Genomic DNA, 21,581 nt, shown 5'->3' with positions numbered 1-21,581 from the left:
TTAACCGAGATCATGCCACTGCACTCCAGCCTGGGCAACAGAGCAAGACTCCATCTCAAAAAAAAAAAAAAAATTAGGCACCCCTGTCAAAGTCTCGTCTACTCACTCTGGAGTGGTCCCCAGATGATCTGATGTGTCTAGGGCAGAGACTTATTTTGAAAATTACTTCTGTGGTAGGAGAAGTCATGACCTCTGATGCCAAACGAACCAGATTTGTCCCCACTCTTCCACTCACAGAGTGACCTTGAGCAAGACAGTTAACGTCCAGTCCATAAAATTGGTGTGAGGATGAAAACCACTTTTACCTGGGAAAGGTAAAACGTCACCTTCTCCCTTCTCAGTGGTCTACTTGTTAATAGGACCAAAACAGTCAGTGTCTGTGGAGTTTGCAGGGCATACCTGTTATAGAAAAGTGTCTAACCACACCTGTATCTTACAGGAATATCTGTGCATCTATTGCTATAAAAATAAAATCTCTACTCCAAAAGTCATTTGATGAAGAATAACGCGATTTGTAACTGATAATGATACCTCAAGCCATTAAAGTGCATGAAAAGAAATCTTACAAACTGAGACAAACCCTTTTAAATTATTTTCTAAAATTACATCTTTTTAAAAATTTAAGACTGATTTGAATACTTAACATGCACATTTTGAAGAACACAAAATAATGTTTCCTAAGATGATTTAATGTCATGGAAAGATGCTCACAACATATTCCTTTGTGAAGAATCGAGATGGAAAAAGTATATACGAGCTGTAATAGCATGTTTAGGTAGAATTCACATAAAAATCACCATTTCAACCATTTTAAAGTGTCCAATTCAATAACATTTACTGCACTCACAATGTCATTCTGCCTTCGTCACTATCTAGGTCTGGAACATTTTCACCATCCCGGGAGGAAACCCCATCCTGATTAGCAGTCGCTCCTCAGTCCCACCTCCCCACAGCTGCTGAAAGCCACCAGTCTGCTATACATCTCTTCAGATTGGCCTGTTCTGGAAATTTCATATAAAAGGACCGTACACTATGTGACCTTTTGCATCTGACATCTTTCATTCAGTATCATGTATTCAAGGTTCATCCACAGTGTAGTAGGGATCACTGCTTCATTCCTTTTTATGGCTGTGTAATATTCCATTGCATGGATGGATCACATTTTGTTTATCCTTTCATCTGCTAATATATACCTTGGGGTTGTTTTCATCGTTTGGCTACTGTGAATAGGGCTGCCATGAATATTCACGCACAAGCGTCTTTTTGTTTGAACACTTGTCTCAATTATTTTGAGTAGATATCTAGGATGGAATACAGGACTGTGGAACAGGGTCTTAGGGTAATTCTAGGCTTCACTTTTAATGAATCAGGGGTCATTTTAGTGGGGTCAGAGTGGGTCTCTGCAGAACTCAGCTCAGGGGCTCCACCCGCAGCCAAAGTCCGCCCTCTGCGCGCAGGACCAGCTCCGGCTTCCTGCGGGGCTCGGTGTGGTCAGGCAGGACGCGGAAGCGCAGCAGCGTGAGCCCCAGGACCACCTTCATCTCGGCCATCGCGAAGGCCTGCCCGATGCAATTCCTTGGGGAGAGGGGTGGAAACTCTGACTGCACCCGGGAGCCCCATCCTGGCCCCATCAAGCTGGAAACCTGGCCTGGGACACCCAACCCCGCCCAGGTCAGTTTGAGGAACAGAGAAGGGAGTATCCTTGCCTGGATCCCCAAGTGGGCTTGCATATACTGCGAGCCTAGCCCAGATCCAGCCCCCAGCCTAGACCAAGATGGGGTGGGAGGGAGCTCTGAGCACACTAGGGATCCTTCTAGGATCAACCCAAACCTACTCTATGGGCCTTTTCCCATAAACTCCAGAGGAGATGAGGGAAGGAGAGCTGGAACTCGGACCGTCTACAATGTCCGTATTTTCCCCACTGTCATGCCCAGACACCTGCACCCATCTCCCCATCCCCGCCTCAGACACAGGCCGCCCTTACCTGGGCCCTGCTGAGAAGGGAATAAAAGCCAGAGATGACCTCTCCTTGATGTTCTTTGGGTCAAAGCGAAAGGGGTCATAGACCTGGAGGTGAGACCAAGAAGGGTTGTTGGGTGGGGTCTCCCAGGTCCACCAGCCTTGGAGAGACAGACAGTTGTGTGTGTTTGAGGGAGGTGATGTTGGATACTCCTGATCAAAACCCTGCCACCTCCTCTAGGAGACTTGGAAAGGACAAAAACAGAGAGGGGGGCCCGCACCTCAGGGTCCGGCCACACAGCTGGGTTGTGATGGGTTCCAAAAACACTGATGAGGCAGATAACGCCTGTGGGAGAGAAGGGGGCAGTCAGGACAAGGTTCCCTGCCTGAGGGGCCCCTCTTCCTACCCAGGAGGCTCCTCCCCCTGAGGCTGTGGGCACCTTTGGGGATGACCCGGCCGTCTGGGAGCACAATGTCTTGGGTGCAGCAGCGAGAGACGGCAGGGACTGGGGGATGCAGCCGCAGGCTCTCCTTAATGCACATGGTCAGGAAGGGCAGCTGGGCCAAGTCATCCCTGAGGAAACACCCCAGCCCCAATCATTATGAAGGGAGCAAAGACACAACTCTCCAGCTTCTCTCTGTTTGCAAGTGAGACCTTTTCTCCCTGTAACGAAATAAACTTTTTAAAAGAATTGTTACAAAGTCGCAGGAATAAAAACAGTGTGGCACTGTTGCAGAAACAAGAAAATAGACCCATGGAACAGCATAAAGAGCTCAGAAAAAGACATGAGAATAAGTGAAAACTTCACATTTGGTAAAGGGGCCCCCACCCACCCCAAACAAAATCCTGGGAAATGGATGGATTTTACAGTTGTGAAAGAAGAATGTGGACCAACTTAACGTCATAAAAATTAATCAAAAGTACCCTCCAAAAGTTAAAAGGCAATATTTTGCAACACTAGGCAGAAAAAAATCTATCTTAATACACATTCTTAAAAGTAAATACTTTTAAAGAGTCCAAAGAAAAAGAGGAAAAATAATAGGAAAACTAGTTCCATAAAAAGAAAGCAAATAACATCAACATGTGCAAGAGATGTTCAGCCTCACTCTTATTTTTTTAAAATGTCCATCAAAAGAAGAAATATGAAGACTGGCCAAGATTTAAAATTCAATAATACAATAGTACTATCGGTAAAGTTATGGGAAAGTTTGTGCCATAAAACTCAGCTAATAGTAAAGCATTTGCAATCGTATTGTACGGTGGCTCATGCCTGTAATCCCAGCACTTTGGGAGACCGAGGCAGGCAGATCACCTGAGGTTAGGAGTTCGAGACCAACCTGGCCAACATGGTGAAACCCCATCTCTACAAAAAAATTATCCAGGCATGGTGGCGGGCACTTGTAATCCCAGCTACTTGGGAGGCTGAGACAGAATTGCTTGAACCTGGGAGACGGAGCTTGCAGTGAGCTGAGATCACACCACTGTACTCCAGCCTGGGCAACAAGAATGAAACTGTCTCAAAAAAAATAATTATTATACAGTGCAAATGGTCTCTGATTCAGCAATTGCACTTCAGAGAATTTGTCCTGCAGAGATGCTTATACATGTAAGGAATGGTCACTGTGCACACGTGCTGACTGCATCATGTCCAGTTTAGCAAAAGTTTGGAGACAAGCCAAATATACATTAATGGGAAAATGTTTAGATAAACAGCCACACAATGGAATACTATACAGCTATACAAAAGAAGGAAATAGGGATCACTAGTCTCATCACATACTGCAGGCTAGAAGGTAAATCAGTACAGACACTCTGGAAGGCAAATTGGAAATATCTACTATAATGGAAAATGTTTAATGTCCTCTTCAACATAGAAATGAGCTGAATAAAATATGGAATAAAATATACAACACTCAGGAAAAGATAGCATTAAGGCACCCTGTTGAGTGAAAGAAAGTGACAAATATATACATATGTACATGTAAAACAGCAAGAAGTATATGGATATATATTTATAAAAATGAATGATTCATAGATGATGGAGAGATAGATCATTGATAGATGGATAGATAGATAAATAGATGATATAGATAGATACATAGGTAATAGGTAGATAAATAGAGAGATAGATAATAGATGATAGAGACATAGTTACATAGATGATAGATACAGAGATACATGGATGATAGATAGATAGATAGATAGATAGATAGATAGATAGATAGATAATAGAGAAAGATGATAGATACATTGATAGATAGATGATAGATAGATAGATAGATAGATGATAGATAGATAGATAGATAGATAGATAGATAGATAGATAGATAGATAGACAACAAATCTATGGCTCTAGAGACACCTTTGGAGAATGAGAAAGGACTAGGTCAGGTGGCAGGATTGTCAAGGAAAACCCCAGTCTTATCTGTAATGTCTCATTTGGTGCAAGAAGAACTCTTTTTTATCATTCATTTTGTAATTTAATGCTGTTTTTCCATGTGGTGTATATGTATACACAATGGAATCCCATCTAGCCTTTAAAAAAGAAAAAATTATCTCATTTGCCACAACATGGAAGAACCTGGAGGAACTTATGCTAAGTGAAGTAAGCCCGGTGCAGAAAAGACAAACGTACATTATCTTACTTATCTTGGGACCTAAAAGAGTTGAGCTCATAAAAATAGGAATAGAATGGTGGTTACCAGAGGCCAGGGCTAGGGGAGGGACAGAGAAGGGTGAAATGTTGGTCAAAGGGTAGAAGCTTCAGTTAGACAACAAGAATAAGTTTTTGAGATCTGCTGCCCAGCCTGGTGCCTTTAGTGAACAATGTATTGTATTAGTTGAAATTGCCAAGAAAGTAAACTTCAAATGTTCTCAACACAAAAATGATAAACACATGAAGTGATGGATTTGTTCATTACCTTGATTTAATAATTTCAGGTTGTATACATATATCATAACATCATATTGTGCCTCTAAACATACATAATTAAAACTTGTCAATTAAAGACAAAGAACAAATTTAAAAACAAACTCATTTTCCAAAATGCATATTTTGAGAAAAGTAAAAGATCTCAGAGATAATATGCAGACCTGTGTCTATTTTATGGACTTTCATTTACAAAGAAAAGCACAGTATGTGTTCATATAAATAAAAGTTACAGTGTGAGTTCATATAAATGTGGGCATCGGGATAGCCATTTTCTAGAAGAATACACAGAGAACTGTTGACTGTAGTCACTGCTAAGGTGGAGCTTAATAAGGAACTTCATTTTTGTCATAAAGTCTTTCGACCATTTTTTTAAACTACACACATAATTTTGCTTGAAATCTTGGTTTTATACTCCGGGACATGGGTCTGGGCAAAGACTTTCTATGTAAGACCTCAAAAGCACAGGCAATAGAGAAATGAGATTATATCAAGCTAAAAAGCTTCTCACAGCAGAGGAAACAATCAACAAAGCAAAGAATCAGCCCACAGAATGGCAGAAAATACTCGCAAACTACTCATCTGACAAACGATTAATAACCAGGATATATAAACAGCTCAAACAACTCAACAGGAAAAGTAACCAAATATCTGATTTTAAAATGGGCTAAAGATCTGAATAGACATTTCTTAAAATAAAACATACAAATGGCCAATAGGTAGATGGAAAAATGCTCAATGTCACTAACCGTCAGAGAAGTGCAAATCAAAACCACAATGAGATATCATCTCATTCCAGTTAAAATGGCTTTTATCAAAAAGACAGGCAATGATAGATGCTGGTGAGGATATGGAGAAAAGGGAACTCTCACACACTGTTGGTGGGAATATAAATTAGTGCAGCCACTGCAGAGAACAGCACAGAGGTTCCTCAAAAACTAAAACTAGAACTAACATATAACCCAGAAATTCCACTACTGAAAAGAAAGAGAAGAAACTTCTATCCCAAAGAAAGAAAATAAATCTGTTGAAGAGATATCTATACTTCCGTATTTATTGCAGCACTATTCACAACAGCCAAAATATGGAATCAACCTAAGTGTCTATCAATAGATGAATGGATAAAGAAAATGTAGTGTGTATATACAATGGAATACTATTCAGCCTTTTAAAAGACTGAAATTTTGTCATTTGTGGCAACATGGATGGAACTGGAGGTCATTGTGGTAAGTAAATAAGCCAAAAACAGAAAGACAAATATTGCATGTTCTCACTCACGTGTGGGAGCTGAAAAAGTGGATCTCATGAAAAAAGAAGACAGATTGGCAGAGGGGAGGGAAGGATAAGGAGAAGTTGATTAATGGGTACAAATTTGAGGTTTGATGGGAGAAATAAAACCTAGCACTCGATAGATCAGCAGGTTCTCTGTAGTTTACAATATGTACTGTACATTAGAAAGTAGTTTGCTTATGTTAGTTATGTTTCTAGCATAAAGAAAAGACAAATACTTCAGGCGATGGATATCCCAAGTACACTGATTTGATCTTTATCAATTATATGAATGTATTAGATTATCACATGTATTTCAAAACTGTGCATCTATTATGCATCAATAAAAATGTGTTTTAAAAAATAAAATTGCAAAAATATTCTTTATTTTAAAAGCATAAAAATGTTTCTTCCCCTCCCAGGACTGCTGTGCTGGGCAAAGTCGTGGACGGGAGGACCCTGAATCCAAGACACTCGTCCACTCCAATGCTTCCTCTCCTTCCTCCAGCCCCTGGCCTGGCTTGAGCCTCAGAATGTCCCCACTGTGCCCTCATTCTACAGCTGGTCCTCTCCAGTATGCCCTCCACACTAGCCCTAGAAAGATCTTCCTGGTACCCAGATGTGACTTGTCCCTCCCCTGTTCAAACACTTCTCATGGCCCCCTATTGCCCTTGGGCTAAAACTGAAGCCATTAACATTTTCCCCAAGGCTTCCACAGCCAGCCCCTGCTACCATCTCTGGTTTTATCATCTCACCACAACTCAGTCTCTTCCTCTCTCTCCCCTTCTCCTCCTTTCTGTCCTGACCCTGTTCTCGCTGTCTCACTCTCTCTCTCTCTCCTCTCTCTCTTCCTCCCCCGAAGACCCCAGGCGGTCTTCTTGACCTACAGCACTGCTCCCCAACTGTACCCAATTATCTACTGATCATTATTCAGGCTTTCAACTGAGACACTTTCTATACCCCCCTAGTCCTGCTTCCCTTACTGTAAACCCCATCCCTGCCCACGTGGGCTGGGGCTGTCCTGCCCAGAGACAGTTCCCCCACCAGGCTGGGAGTACCTGGAAAATAGATCCCTGGTTGGGTCCTTCCCAGGTCTCCAGAGCACAGAAAGATGCTGTGCACAGGTGTGGGGGTGAGAATGCAGTATGAGAGCATTTGCTGAATGAGGACTGGATGGATGAATGATGCAGGTGTTCTGGACAAGAATGGATGAATTTTACCGCCAGGTCTCCCTTATAAATTCCTGGACTGGACAGAAGGGTAGGAATTAGGGAACAGAAGAGCAAACATTCAACAAGTGAAGTCATTCCAAAAAATATTTCTGGGAGAAAAGGAAGAGAGTGGAGGGGAAGTTCATTTGCTGAACATGTGCTAAGTGGCGTTATCTGTCCTCACATATCATCACCAATTCTCTCAGAAGCCCAGGTCTTTCTGTCCTAAGGGCCTATAACCTTTCCCTAGACAGTCAAGATTGGTACTAAGTCCTGCCTGTGGTCCTCTGCTCCTATTCCCACTAAGCAATAGTGGCAGAATCAACAAAAACAACCCCTTCTCCCCTCCCCACCTGGGGAACAGAGCCAATGAGAGAGGCTCAGGAACAGGGCACCAGCACCTGCACTCACCATTCAATCTCTTTAGGCTTACGGTCCTTCAGAAGCTCTTGCACCTCCTGCCGACAGCGCTCCTGGTATTCCGGGTGCTTTGCAAGGTGGTACAGGACCCAGGAGAGACCACTGGCCGTGGTGTCATGGCCTGGGGGGTAGCAAGGCAGGCTTGGGTCTCTGGGCTGCTTCAGCACCCAAGGGAGGATAGCAACCATGCATTGAGGACCTCAGGGAGGATGGGGAAAGGGGGATGGGAAGTGTGAGGGGTCCACCCACCCTGTTCCTGGAATGGAGATATCCAAGTCCCCACTCTAGCCCCACACTGGGGCCCTCACCCTCAAACATAAAGGTGTCAGCTTCTGCTCTTATGTCCTCATCAGACAACTTCCTCCCATCTTCATCCTGGAGAGAAGGCAATAACCCCCCCCCCACCCCCATAAAAGGTCACAGTACCCCTGAGGGCTCTTGAGTCTAATATGAGACAATCTCTGAAGATTCATCCTCTTTCCAGAAACCCAAGCCCATCTTGCACTCCTAGACCCTTCTTGGTCACCACGGCCAGAGCCCCGACCCCATGGGCTTCCTCCCTGGCTTCCTTGCCTTTTCTTTGGTCCCTAATGGGAAGACTCAATGACCCATGAATGCTTTCATGTTTCTGTCTGATGAAAACTTTCTGAGAAAAAATTACTGGCAACCTGGGTTACAGGATAATTAAATGGCAATTTGTCTTGGAAATTAGAGATTAAGTATTGCTTCAAAGATATTTGCCCACATTCTACAGTGGTAAATGAATCTTATCTCCCTGGAGACATTTGAGTTGTAAGTCTATGGAATATGGCATCCAGAACAAAGCACATAATCTCTCACAAAGCTGGTGCCCTCTCTCTTTCTTCCTTTCTCTCTCTCTCTATAGAAAATGTGCTGAGACTCATAATATAGGGTGCGTTTCCTAGGGTACAAACTCTGCTGCACATACAGGTGAAAACATTGCATTGCCCTTGAGGAATTTGACTTGGGGATGGAGAGTGAGTGCCACAATCCTACTCTGGCTGATAGTATTGCCGTAAGCAAGACATGAGCTGCTCTGATCCAGAGATTTAATGCCTCTGTCACAACAGACATACACATACACAAAGACATAGACACACAGATATAGACACAGACACACACAGAAAAAGTCATAGACTTAGACATAAATACAGACACACAAATACACATAAACATAGACACAGACACAAATATTCATAGACATAAACATGTACAGACAAAAACAGACACAGGCACAGGCACATTCAAAGACAAAAATATGGCCAGGTGCGGTGGCTCACACCTGTAATCCCAGCACTTTGGGAGGCTGAGACGGGCAGATCACGAGGTCAGGAGTTTGAGACTAAAAATAGTGAAGCTCCATCTGTACTAAAAATACAAAAAATTAGCCAGGTGCCTCTAATCCAAGCTACTTGGGAGGCTGAGGCAGGAGAATCATTTGAACCCGGGAGGCGGAGGTTGCAGTAAGCCGAGATCGCACCAATGCACTCCAGCCTGGGTGACACAGCAAGACTCCATCTCAAAAAAAAAAAAGACAAAGATATAGACATAGCATTGACATAGACATAATTACAGACACAGACAAAAAAACATGGACATAGACATACACTGAGACAAAGACACAAACACAGAGAAAAGACAAAGACATAGACACAGACACAGACACTTAGACATAGACAAGGACGAAAATATAGATTTAGAAAAAGACATAAATACAGCCATAGAAAAGACATGACAAGGTGGGGCACAGTGGCTCACGCCTGTAATCCCAATACTTTGGGAGGACGAGGCGGATGGATCATGAGGTCAGGAGTTCGAGACCAGCCTGGCCAACATGGTGAAACCTCGTCTCTACTAAAAATGCAAAAGTTAGCCAGGCATGGTGGCGTGCCCCTGTAGTCCTAGCTACTTGGGAGGCTGAGGTAGGAGAATCACTTGAACCCGGGAGGCAGGGGTTACCAGTGAGCCAAAATCATGCCATTGCACTGCAGCCTGGGTGATAGAGTGAGACTCCGTCAAAAAAAGAAAAGAGAGAGAGAGAGAAAAAGAAAGAAAGAGAGAGAGAGAAAGAAAGAAAGAGAGAGAGAGGGAGGCAGGGAGGGAGGGAAAGAAAGAAAGAATAAAAAAAGAAAGAAAGACAGGAGGCAGGGAGGGAGGGAGGGAACAAAGGCGTAAACATAGACAAAGATGAAGACAGAGATGCAAACAAAGACATACAGATATGGCCAATGAAAAAGACAAAGACAAAGACATAGACGTAGTCATAGTCATAGACAGAGACACAAACTCAGAGACAAAGATACAGAAAGACATAGGCAAAAACATAAACATAGACCCAGACATAGGTATAGATGTAGATATATAGATTAAAAGATGGCCAATTCGCTTATTAACTTATAAATAGAGTAAATCTCAGACTCATCACAATTTCATTTAGCAGTCCCTGCTAGGTGCTAGTCCACAGAGTTATCTCCAAAACCTATCTCTGACTTGTCCCTCCCTTCCTCAGTCACCTTCCATTGCTCCCCAGTGCCCTTTGGATCAAGTTCAAATTCTTTCATCTGACATTTCACATGAAGCTCCCTTCTACTTCTTGAATTCATATCTTAGAGAGGCCCACCTTGCTCAGCAGGAGCACATCAATGAAGTCCAAAGTCTTGGATTTGGCCTTGGCTTGGAGGAAGTCATCAACACCCTGGCTAGGGAGGGTGCGGCGCCGCTCCTGGATGACGGCATCTGTGAAGTCATGCACCAGGCGGCAGGCCCTGCGGAAACGCTGCCCATCATGGGTGAGATAATACAGGAAGTCTATGTACAGGAGGATCTGCTGGTGTCTTTTTGTCACAAGGGCACTGAGCTCCAAGATGGCGGCAATATATTCACTGGGCTTCCTGCAGGATAAGGGCAGAAAGGGAGGCAACAATTTAATATACCTGAAGCCCCAGGATCACCTCCCACCAGCAGCCAGGAGCTACCTCCTATCAGTAAACGGGATATCCAGGAACAGATGACCCCTCAGATGCAGGGTGGGGATCAGCATGAAATTGACTCTCCAGGCTCTTTTATCTCTCCCTGCATCCCATCTCTGTGAGATGCCTCCATGCAGCTAGGCACCCAGAGGATAGTTTGCACATTATGCTCCTATTCTCTCTCTCCCTCCCAGTATACAGTCTTGCCCCTTCTCCTTCCTGAAGCTGTCCACAAAGCTCAGACTTTATCCTCCTCCAACTGGTCCATGGTCCAGCTTCCACCCTAGCTTCTTTGCATCAGTATTAACTCCATTTAGTGCTACATTACAGTCAGTCCCTGACAGAGACCCACTTTGACCACACCCACCAATTCAAACCCTTTTAATGAGTCCCTAGAAACCTCAAGATAAAATTCATACCAGTCCTTCAATGATCAGGTATAACAAAACTCCTCCAAGAAGGTTTGTCTGATTTCCCTGCTCAGTCCTCCCCCGCCCCCCACCTACCAACTTTGTGTCCACGGCCCAAGATCCCAGACCCTGGGCAAGAACTTACTCCTGGCAATGGCTGTCAAAGCTGAAGACACATTTCTGCAGACTGTCCAAGGTCATGAGGCTGATGTGCTCAAACATGTCCAGACGGGCACTACCCTCTGAGGCCAGGAGCTGCCACTTGGCCTAGCCAGAGAAGGGGACAGAGCTGGGGCAAGTCCCTTGCTCCCTTGAGCAGCTCTCCAACCCCAACAATCAATATGCACGTCCCAGAATAAGCCTCTTCATCTTCTCCCCAGGGACTCTTTACCCGGGAGCACCAGGTTACGGTGCAAGCAAAAGCTGTTACTATTAAGACATGAAGACCCAAGATTGGGAGTTAGGAGACCTAGGTTCAAGTTCTAGCTCTGCCCCCTGTGCTCTGTGTGCCATTAGTCAACTCATTACCCTCCCCTATATCCCACCTGTCAGATATTCAGGAACAGTTAAGATTATGTGCTTTGGAGCCATATAATTCGTGTTAGAAACTCTGCTCCACCATGCCAAGCTCACTCATTAGCTGGGTGAACTTGGGTTAGCTCCCTAATCTCTCAGACCTGCAGTTTCATCATCTACCATGGGGCAGAAATACATAATCTCTCCTTCTCAGAGTTGTTAAAATCAAGTTAGACAATATATACTCATATCATGGAATGGGTACATGGCATTGTTTCTGGCATATTGTGAGTTCTCAATAAATGTTGGGTTTCCTCATCTGCAGTTATAAATTGATTATAAAAATATCCTAGGTTTGTAGAGGTAGTCCTCCATGAGTCCTGAGCACCCTTTCTGGGCATGTCACAAATGCAAGATGCTGATGTTCTTAACTTGAAAAATTTCTCAGAGTTGTGTTTGCAGAAAATAACTTTGAGGATAAGGGACACCCCCTGGATATGCTGCTTCTGCTTGCTATAAAAACAGATTCCTAAACCTAATGCCCCTTCCCTGTAATGCAATAAATGATGTCAGCAGGCATTTATAGAAGCCCACCTGTGTCAGCTCATGGGATTTGAGAGGCTTGGAGAAGAAATGCAATCTAACAAGCAACACATGCTGCTCTCTGTCATGAATAGTAAAACTATCCTTTGTCTCTGACCCAGGAGTTTCTTGTTCTTCCAGAATAATTTATGAAACAGTAACTAGCTTAACATCAATTTTAAAGTTAAAAAATTCTAAACACTTCACAAAACCTTTGCCCCAATTCTTCCCTTCTCCCCATATCCACACCCTTTGCAATGTGCTTTTTCAGAAGCTCCCAATAATAGACAGAGCCTATTTTACCCCCCACCATTGATTCTGTGTTGGACTATTGGCTTTTGATGTCAAAATACAATGTGGTAAAAATAATGAGGTGATAACTAATGAAGCTAAGCCTCATCTTATTCCCTGGAACCCTATCTGTATTGTAAACCATGGGACACCTTCTGGAGGGAGAGAATCAGATGGAGGAACATCCAGGCATCCAAGCTGAGGCCATCCGTATCGGTCTGAAGCCAGCCAAAACCCAAACATGTGAGAGAACTCAGCCAACACCGACAAGGCTGCCTACCTGACCCCAGGCTGCTCATGTACCATGAGTGATCGCTTCCATCCACATCCAGAAGAACCCACCAACTGTCCCACAGACTTATCAGGATTCATAAACCTTTATTGGTTTAAACCAATGAGTTTTCAGGTTGTTTCTTATCAGCAACAGCTACTATGCAACTGTCGTCAAGACCCTCTTGAGTTTACAGGGTTCGGGTGACGCAAACATAGAAACAGACACCTTCTGTGCACCTACTATGCACCAGAGACATGACTCCACTGCATCACCTTGACCTTCTTTTAAGTAGGGATTATTATCCCCATTTTACAGTTGAGGAAACCAAGGCTCAGTGAGAAAGAGCAATGGCCCAATGGCACCCAGCAGAGCCAAAATTCCAGACTAGATCTGTCTGTGGCTCCCCCCAACCAAAGACTGCAGCTGGGACCTTGGCTTCAAATAACTCACATGCATGATGTTCACACTCTCATTGAAAATCTTCATGTAGGGCTTCAGGATGTTGAAATGGAAGGCGGGCGTCAGCATCCGACGGTGGCGGCTCCACTTGTCACCAGCACTCAGCAGGAGCCCATCCCCTGGCAGGGCAGCCAAGGGCCATGCTCAAGGGCATCTCTCTCCCCGGCCCCCCAGGTTGTTCCCAACCCTGTTCACCTGCAGATACTCACCCAGCCAGGGCTTCAGGAAGCTGTAGAAGACCTTGTCCTTTGGTGCAATGGCGGCTGACATAAATGAGGACAATCAGGGGCCACGGAGGCAGGTGAAGGAGGAACTTTGGGGGTGGGGGGAGTCTCCCAGCAAGAGATTTGCACTTCTCCCCTCCAAGCCACACATAGCAAGAAGAGGGTCAAGGGCAGAGGAAGAAGGCAGGATGGGGGAGAGGAGGGAAGACCAGTCCAGGCTACAGCAGCACAGTACAGCAATGACACTGCCTAACATGGCACATAGGAGCTATGTCAGGGCTCCAGCATGCCTTGACACGCCTCCTACATGATCTAACATGTTCTGCAAACCCTGAACACAGCTCAGCACTCTACAGAATGCCTTCACAAGGACCTAGGACACTCTGTCTGTCCCAGCACTCTCTGACATCTTCTGACATGGCATCTTCTGACATGGACCTGGACATGAGATATGATCCTGACATGTGTTCACATGTCCTGACATGGCCACAAAATACATGACAATTCGTAACATGAGACAGTATGCTCTAACATGCATATGAGATGGTCTAACATGACCTTAAAAGCGTGCTCCACATACAGGCTCTGGGTTGAATATAAATATGGTAACTTTAACATCCCAGACATAGCCAACATGTGACCCAGACTGTTCCTCAGGTATGACCAAAACATACTATAACACATGCCTCAGACAAGACTCAAATAATGTCTCAGACAGTTCACGTAGGGACCCTGGGTCCCAGACCTCACACAACCCAGAAACATGGCCCAGATGTGACCAGCAGGAGAAAACGGCAATGTCAAACAGCACCTGAGACAAGAACCAAACAGGCCCTCACATGCCCCAAATGTCCTTGGCCACAGACGAACCCCACACATGACCAGCTCTACATGACCTCAGTTGGAATGATATACCAGATGTAACCAGGTATAACATATTTCACGTGTAACCAGGACCCAGGTGTAAATATACACGTGACAAGACGTAGCCGTACAGCAGACTTGACTATATAACAGCCATCATAGAGACACTTCCCAGACATGAGCAAACAGGAACAGAGGTCAGACAGATGGAAGTCCAGGGGAGATGGAGGCAGTGGCATCTCCAACACAACCCCTTCTGTCTGCACATGGGCACATGACGCGCTGGAGGCAGCACAGAAACCCCAGTTGTGGGCGAGGCGTGGCCAGAGGAGTGTCTACCTGGAGTGGCCAGTGCAGTGTCTACCTGGAGCAAAGAGCACAGGCTTGATGTAGGTGGGGTGGAAGATGCGGACGATTGCGTGCCAGGGCCCCACCCACCAGCAGCACATATCACCGAAGGTGCATGCCAGGCTTTGTGTGTATAGGAGACCTTCCTCCGAGCTGTGAATCTGGAGAGAAAGACACAGGACCCAATTCATGCTCTCCTAGGCTGTGAGAGAGAAGGATCTGCAGGGAAGAGGTGGAGGCCCTCTCCCTGAGAATTTCAAGCAGCATCTCATCTCCCCCTCAGTGCTGAGCCCCCGCTGGGCTTCCTTCTCACATCCTCCATGCAGGACTCTGCAGTCCTTCAGTTACACAGACAGAAAAGGTCTTTCCCCATGTGGATCCACACACCATGTTCCCTGGGCTCTCATTCATCCCATTTTCCAGATGAAAAGACTGAGGCTCTAAATGATAAAGTAATTTGCCCATAGTCCCAGACCATGGCAAGCCTGAGGCCTGAGACTGGGTCTATCTGCACCCATGGCCTGAGTCCTTAACCATCAAACTTCTTTGTGCCCCCAAAACAGTAGCTCTAGAAGGCCCAGGCCTGCCAAGACTAGGCAATCAGAAACACAGGGACTGGGTGAAAAATTGGTCCAGTGATCCCGGTCAGGAGAAGTAAATCATGGGCCTTTTCTGGGAACTCTGGGGGAAATGTGGGCTTTCCCATGAGAATTGAGCTTCTAAGACTCATTGTTGACGTCATGAGGGAAAGGCTGTCTTGAAAGCAAAAGTGGCGTGGAGAAAGCTAAAGCCAAGAGAGGAAGACAGACTCCCAGTGACACTGTGTGAGACCTGGATCCAGCCATGCCTGAAGGCCATCCTCCCTGGACTTTAAAATCAATAGATTATCTTTCTTTGCTTAGACCACACCAGGTTGGATTTCCACCACTCACAACTGAAAGAGACCTCAATAACCAGAGACAGCTGGGAACCAGCCCAGAGTCACTCAGCATTTTGAGGCCAGAGCCATGGTCTCTGTAGGATGCTGCCTGTTCCTCTGCTCAGCCTGGCATCTCCAAGAAGGAAAGCACAGGGGTCAATGAGAGGATCCCAAGCTGGGGTGGAGTCTCCTTTTGGAGATTCCCAGGGCCTAGAGCAGGAGAGCAATGAACTTAGGGCAGACAAACTACAGGATGGGGTAAAAGGACTTGACCCACACCAGACATGGACATCACGGAAATAACAGTCCAGATCCTCCACCAGCCACAAGTTCTCCTCATTGTTCTAGGCTTTGTGACAGGCAAGGTGACGCTAGACCTGGCAAGGGGTCTTGAACACTAATGATGCCCAATTGCATCACCCTGCACTCTCCTTTCAAACATTTCTGCTCATTGTTCCAGACACGGATCCAGTAACTCTTCCTCCAGGAAGGCTTCCAGACTGCCCCAGCAGAGAACTTGCTCTTCTCTGGGCTGTCATCCATCTCCCTCTGGCCCTTTCTTGACCCCATGAAGCTGGGGATGTCTCTGTCCACATCCACCTCCTTAAGCTTGGGGGTTCCTCCAGGACAGGGCCTTGGGTTGAGGTCTCTTGGCACCCCAGGGCTGCCCAGAACACCAGGACAGGGGGTTGGGTGGCAATGGAGAGAGGAGATGCTGAGATGGGAATTGGTGAATACATGAAAGAAAGATGAAGATGGCTGAGAGAGAAGGAAAGGAGAGACCAGAGTACTGCAGGGGCCACACAGGAGCTTGGGGATAGAGGGACTTGCAGGCCTCAAATGCACCACAGCACCCACCACCAAGTGTTCCAGGTGGTACCTGAGGCGTTGATGACAGACCGGATGATGTTGGGGTGACAAAAACGGATGACGGGGAAGATGGGGCCCATCCAGACCTTAAAGCCCTGGGGGTAGGTGGCCACCAGCTGAGTCAGGACCCTCATGCCCTGCTCCGTGGGGGTGACCTGCAAGCAAGGCAGGGGCCGTCACCTCCTGTCATGGTTAATTCTAGGTGTCCACTTGACTGGGCTAAACGATGCCCAGATAGCTGATCATCTGTCTGTGAGTGTATTTCCAGAAGAGACTGGCATTCAATTTGGTAAACTGAGGAAGGAAGAATCACCCTCCCCAGTGTAGGCAGAGCTCATTCAATCTGTTGAGAACCCAGGTAGCACAAAAAAGCAGAGGAAAGTCTAATTTGCTCTGTTCTGGGGCTGGTACATCTATCTTCTCCTGCCCTTGGACACCAGAACTCCACCTTCTCAGGCCTTTGGACTCAGTTACACAACCAGTGTCTGTTTCTCCAGCCTGCAGACAGCAGACCACAAAGCATCTCAGCCTCCATAATCCTGTGAGCCAATTCCCGTAATAAACTCCCTCTTCTATATATCTATCTATCTATCTACCTATCTGTCTGTCTATCTATCTATCTATCTATCTATCTATCATCTATCTACCTATCTGTCTGCCTATCCATCTATCTATTTACCTACATATATATCTACATATCTACCTATGTATGTATGTATGTATGTATGTATCTATCTATCTATCTATCTAATCTATCTACCTATGTTTCTATGTATCTATCCATCTATCTAATTCATCCATTCTATCTTATATATCTGTCTATCTATCCATTCATCCATCCTATCTATGCATCCATTCATCCATCTAGCTACATACCTACCTATCTATTCATCTATCTATTATCTATCTACCTACCCATCTATTCATCTATCTAATCTATTCATCCTATATAACTTTTCTATCTATATATCTATCTGCCCATCAATCCATCCATCCATCCATCCATCCATCCATCTTATCTGTACATTCATCCACTCATCCATTTATCCTATTATCTATCCATCATCTAGCTATCTATCTATCCATCTATCTAATCTATCCATCCTACATATCTACTCTACCTATCTATCCACCTAATCTATTCATCCTATCTACTACTCTATGTATGTATTATCCATCCATCCATCCATCCATCCTATCCATGCATCCATCTGTCCATCTATCCATCTATCCTGTTATCTATCTATCTATCTGTCTATCTACCCATCTACTTATCCAGCCAGCCAGCCATCTATTCACCCTATCTGTGCATCCATCCATCCATCTATCCTATTACCTATCTATCTGTCTACATTCCTCCTGCTCTATCTCTCTTGGGGCCACCTCCAAGTCCCAAGAGCTCATCCCAAGGCAGAAGGAGAAGACACACTGTCCACTCACAGAGGCCCACTTAGCTTAAGAGGAAAGATTTCCTTGTTCTGGGAGTCATTTCAGCCCAGAGGTGGGCATATGAGGAGGTCCTCACAGGGGAGATTTGTGGGGAGCAGTATGGCCTCAGGACATGTCCCTAAGGCTGGTCCCCACATCCCTTCATGCCCTGGCTGGTTCCTCCACCAGCCACACAGGTTCTACTTCCTCCCATGGAGAAGGTTCTGCACACAGGGTACCTTCCCTTCTCAGCAGCCACTGGGGGAGCAGAGGTGACTCTAACTGTCCATCATGACAGTGGCTCCCACCTGGGAGAAGCTTCTGCACCAGGCTTTGTGCTAGTGCATCCTGTGCACCCTCCCACTTCACCTGTGGACACACCCATCAATCCTGCCATTTGCAATGAGCAGATTGAGACCACGTTCCCCAAAGGGGAGAGCAGGTCTAAGTCAGAGGGCAAGGTCTGGGGGAGGAGAAAGGTCAAGGAAGGCTTCTGAAAGGGGAAGTGAGTGGCCAACTTTTATGTGGGTTTGGCAATAGGACCCCATTGGGACATCTTACTGGGGAGGAACAAGATAAGAGGAAGGTGCCTCCGGATGTGGTGGAAGTGAGAGACAGCCCACGCCTGTCCTCTGACCCACCTGTACCCTCATAACAGGAAATAGGCCAGGTAGGGAGAGGACCCTGGACAGTGGGTGGAGGAGGCCTCGAGTCCAGCAATGGAGAATGTGGGAACACCAGGGGCTCACATTTCTGTGCACCCAACCCCCTGCCCAAGAGCCCCGCAGAGGTGCGTTAATGTGGAAAGACAGGCAGGAAAAGGATTCAACACAGGCCAAGAGTGGGAGAACAGGGAGATGAGAAGGGCTTGGGTTGGCACCTCACAGAAATGAATAAGCAGAGGAATGAGTAAGACACCTCCCCTGCTTCTCTGCCACCCCAGACCCCACCCCACCCCCTCTCACCTGAGCCTCATTCTTACCCCTCAGGAACTCCATCCACCCTGAGACCCAAGACCCGTCCTGCTGCCACACTCACCAGGCCCAGGTGACCCAATAACCAATTCCGTTTCGGGGGTTGCGGGAAACACCGGAGGCGGCGGCAGTTGTCATAGAAGGTGTAGGTCCAGGCCAGGATGCGGGCCAGGAGCCAGGAGGCCCCGACCAGCAGCAGGAGCAGCCAGGGGGATGCTGCCACTGGCCCAAGGCCCAGTGAGGACAGGCTCAGCTGTGGCATCCTGCAGGGCAGACAGGATGGTGAGTGAGGTCCTGAGGCCCAGAGAAGGGCTCAGGGAGCTCCAGGGACAGTGGAGAGAGGCAGGGATGGGCAGTGCTGGAGACAGAACACTAAGAGTAAACAGGGATGGATAAACAGGGACTGAGAGGTAAAGTCCAGAAAGGCCCAGCCAAAACCAGCAGACAAGTGGCCTCCAGTTACCTGGTAAGCACTTAGATTGGGAAAGAGAGAGAAACTGATTAAAGTCCAGAAAGGCCCAGCCTGAATCGTTAGGAGGTTGCCAGGGGCTTGGTTTCAGTTAGAAAACCACTCATCCTCCAAGCCAGCAACCAGGAGCTGCCTGGGCCTTGGGCAGCAATGGAGAATGTGGGAAGGCCGGGGCTCACCTCTGTGTGCACCCAACCCCTTGCCTAGTGCCCGTCTCCATCACAGGCTAGGATGCCCCAGGCCCACCACCCCAACTCTGGCACCTTCTGTCAGGAGCACCTTGTCCCACACAACCTCCTCTCCCCTTCTTCTGGGAGGTTTTTGCCCCTGGCCCCTGATGTAGGGAAGGCTGTGGGAGGCTGGGCTGGGCTGGGCTGGGCCAGCCAATCCCCACAGCCTGGGTGCCGCTCCCATGTCTGGGCAGCCGGCCAAAACCTGGGTGTGGGGGACCAACTGGATGCAGAGGAACCAGCTCAGGGTGACACAGCACGGGCACTGGATCCTCAGGTCTCAGCACCTCCCACGTAAGGTGGAGAGTAAGCCGAGAGGGGTCAGATAGAGTTTCTACTGTGTGACACCTGCTCTTAAAGAGCGCCTACTGAGTGTGTGGCAGATACAAGCATGAACTTGAGAGTTCAGGTGTCAAGTGAGCCAGGCCAGGCCAAGTCTTGTTCCAGACCATCTCCTGTACACCTCTCTAAGCCTGGGCCAGTAGGACACCGTGCACCACTTCTGGATGCTGAATCAGGCAACCTGGAAGAGACAAGCCTCTATCCCCCTGCTGCAGGAAGGAGTTCAAGTCTTGCCTCCAGGCAGCCCAGGGCCCTGTTGGAGACCTGACTGCTAGGCACGGGAGCAAAGAATCCAGCCCCGCTGAGGATTACCTGGGTCAGATTCTGGAGATTAAGAGCTCAGCTGGAAAAGCAAATCTGGAGGCTGGACTCAGTATAGGAGGACAGAGCGGGGACGTGGAGGGTAAGGATGAGAGGGAACAGACAGGGTCCAGGCAGGGGAAGGGCAGAGCCAGGGAACCCTGAATGGAGTCCTCATTCTGCCTCATCCTTGCTCTGACTTTGGTCAGTACTGCCAGGGCATAGTCTTCCCATATGGGAAATGGGATGTTGGATGAGGGCCTTAGAGGGGGACAATTAGGGCTCCTAAGAGGAGGGAGCCCCAAAAAGGAGTTGAAGGGAAATGGTAGCAACTAGCACTTGAGCTGCTGCGTGCCAGTCTCTACTCTGCACAAAGGCTGCATGGAAAGTACTTCTACTGTACTGCCAATCCTCTAAATGAAGGGCAGCTACTGTGTGCCAGGTGCTAAATCCTGTCTACTTTGTGCCAAGTGCTCTCCATAAAGTGTGCCTACTGTGTGCCAGGTGCTCTACATTAACCCTGTATACTCAGTGTCTGATATTCCTCATAGAGTGCCTACTGTGTGCTGCCTGCTCTACATAATGAGTGACTATTGAGTGCCACCCCCTGTATACGAAGAGTGCCCACTGAGCACCAGGTGCTGTCTACATAACGCATGCCTACTGAGTGCCAAGTGCTGTACATAAAGAGTGCCTACTGTTACCACCTGCTCTATATGGAGACTTCCTACTGAGTGTCTCCCGATCTACATAAAGAGGGTCTACTGAGTGCTGCCTGCTCGAGTGTTGCCTGTGCTCCATAAAGTGTACCTACTGTGGGCTGCCTTCTGTACATAAAGGGTGCCTACTGAGTGCTGCTTGCTCTACATGAAGAGTTCCTACTCTTGCCTGTGCTACATAAAAAGTGCCTGCTCAGTACCACCTGCAATACATAAAGAGTGCCTACTGGCCAGGCACAGTAGCTCACGCCTGTAATCCCAGCACTTTGGGAGGCTGAAGCAGGCAGATCATCTGAGGTCGGGAGTTCAAGACCAGCCTGGCCAACATGGTGAAACCCCATCTCTACTAAAAATACAAAAATAAGCCGGGCGTGGTAGTGGGCACTTATAATCCCAGCTACTCAGGAGGCTGAGGCAGGAGAATCTCATGAACCCGGGAGGCGGAGGTTGCAGTGAGCTGAGATCGTACCACTGCACTCCAGTTTGGGCAACAGAGTGAGACTCTGTCTCACAAAAAAATAAAAAAGAGAGAGAGTCCATTGAATGCCACTTGCTCTAGATAAAGAGTGCCTACAGATGCCAC

The 21,581-nt window shown here is 46.8% G+C and overlaps 1 protein-coding gene across 1 annotated transcript; it reads right to left on the bottom strand.

The window, feature by feature from the left end:
- Positions 1–673: 673 nt before the first annotated feature.
- On the bottom strand, positions 674–19,724 carry LOC100453229 (cytochrome P450 4F2). Its single transcript, XM_024237249.2, has 13 exons — positions 19,671–19,724; positions 19,003–19,201; positions 16,547–16,691; positions 13,521–13,574; positions 13,303–13,430; positions 11,335–11,456; positions 10,431–10,701; positions 8,098–8,164; positions 7,781–7,910; positions 2,400–2,533; positions 2,241–2,305; positions 1,985–2,067; positions 674–1,575 (listed from the first exon to the last, which is right to left on the bottom strand). Exons 2-13 carry the CDS (start codon positions 19,198–19,200, stop codon positions 1,410–1,412), a joined length of 1,563 nt encoding a protein of 520 aa, XP_024093017.2. The 5' UTR covers position 19,201; positions 19,671–19,724; the 3' UTR covers positions 674–1,409.
- Positions 19,725–21,581: the final 1,857 nt, after the last annotated feature.

This window comes from Pongo abelii, chromosome 20 (genome assembly GCF_028885655.2).
Source record: "Pongo abelii isolate AG06213 chromosome 20, NHGRI_mPonAbe1-v2.0_pri, whole genome shotgun sequence".
NCBI classification, from domain to species: domain Eukaryota; kingdom Metazoa; phylum Chordata; class Mammalia; order Primates; family Hominidae; genus Pongo; species Pongo abelii.
The sequence above is the reverse complement of the archived record's forward strand: the minus strand, read 5'-3'. Positions and strand labels throughout refer to the sequence as shown.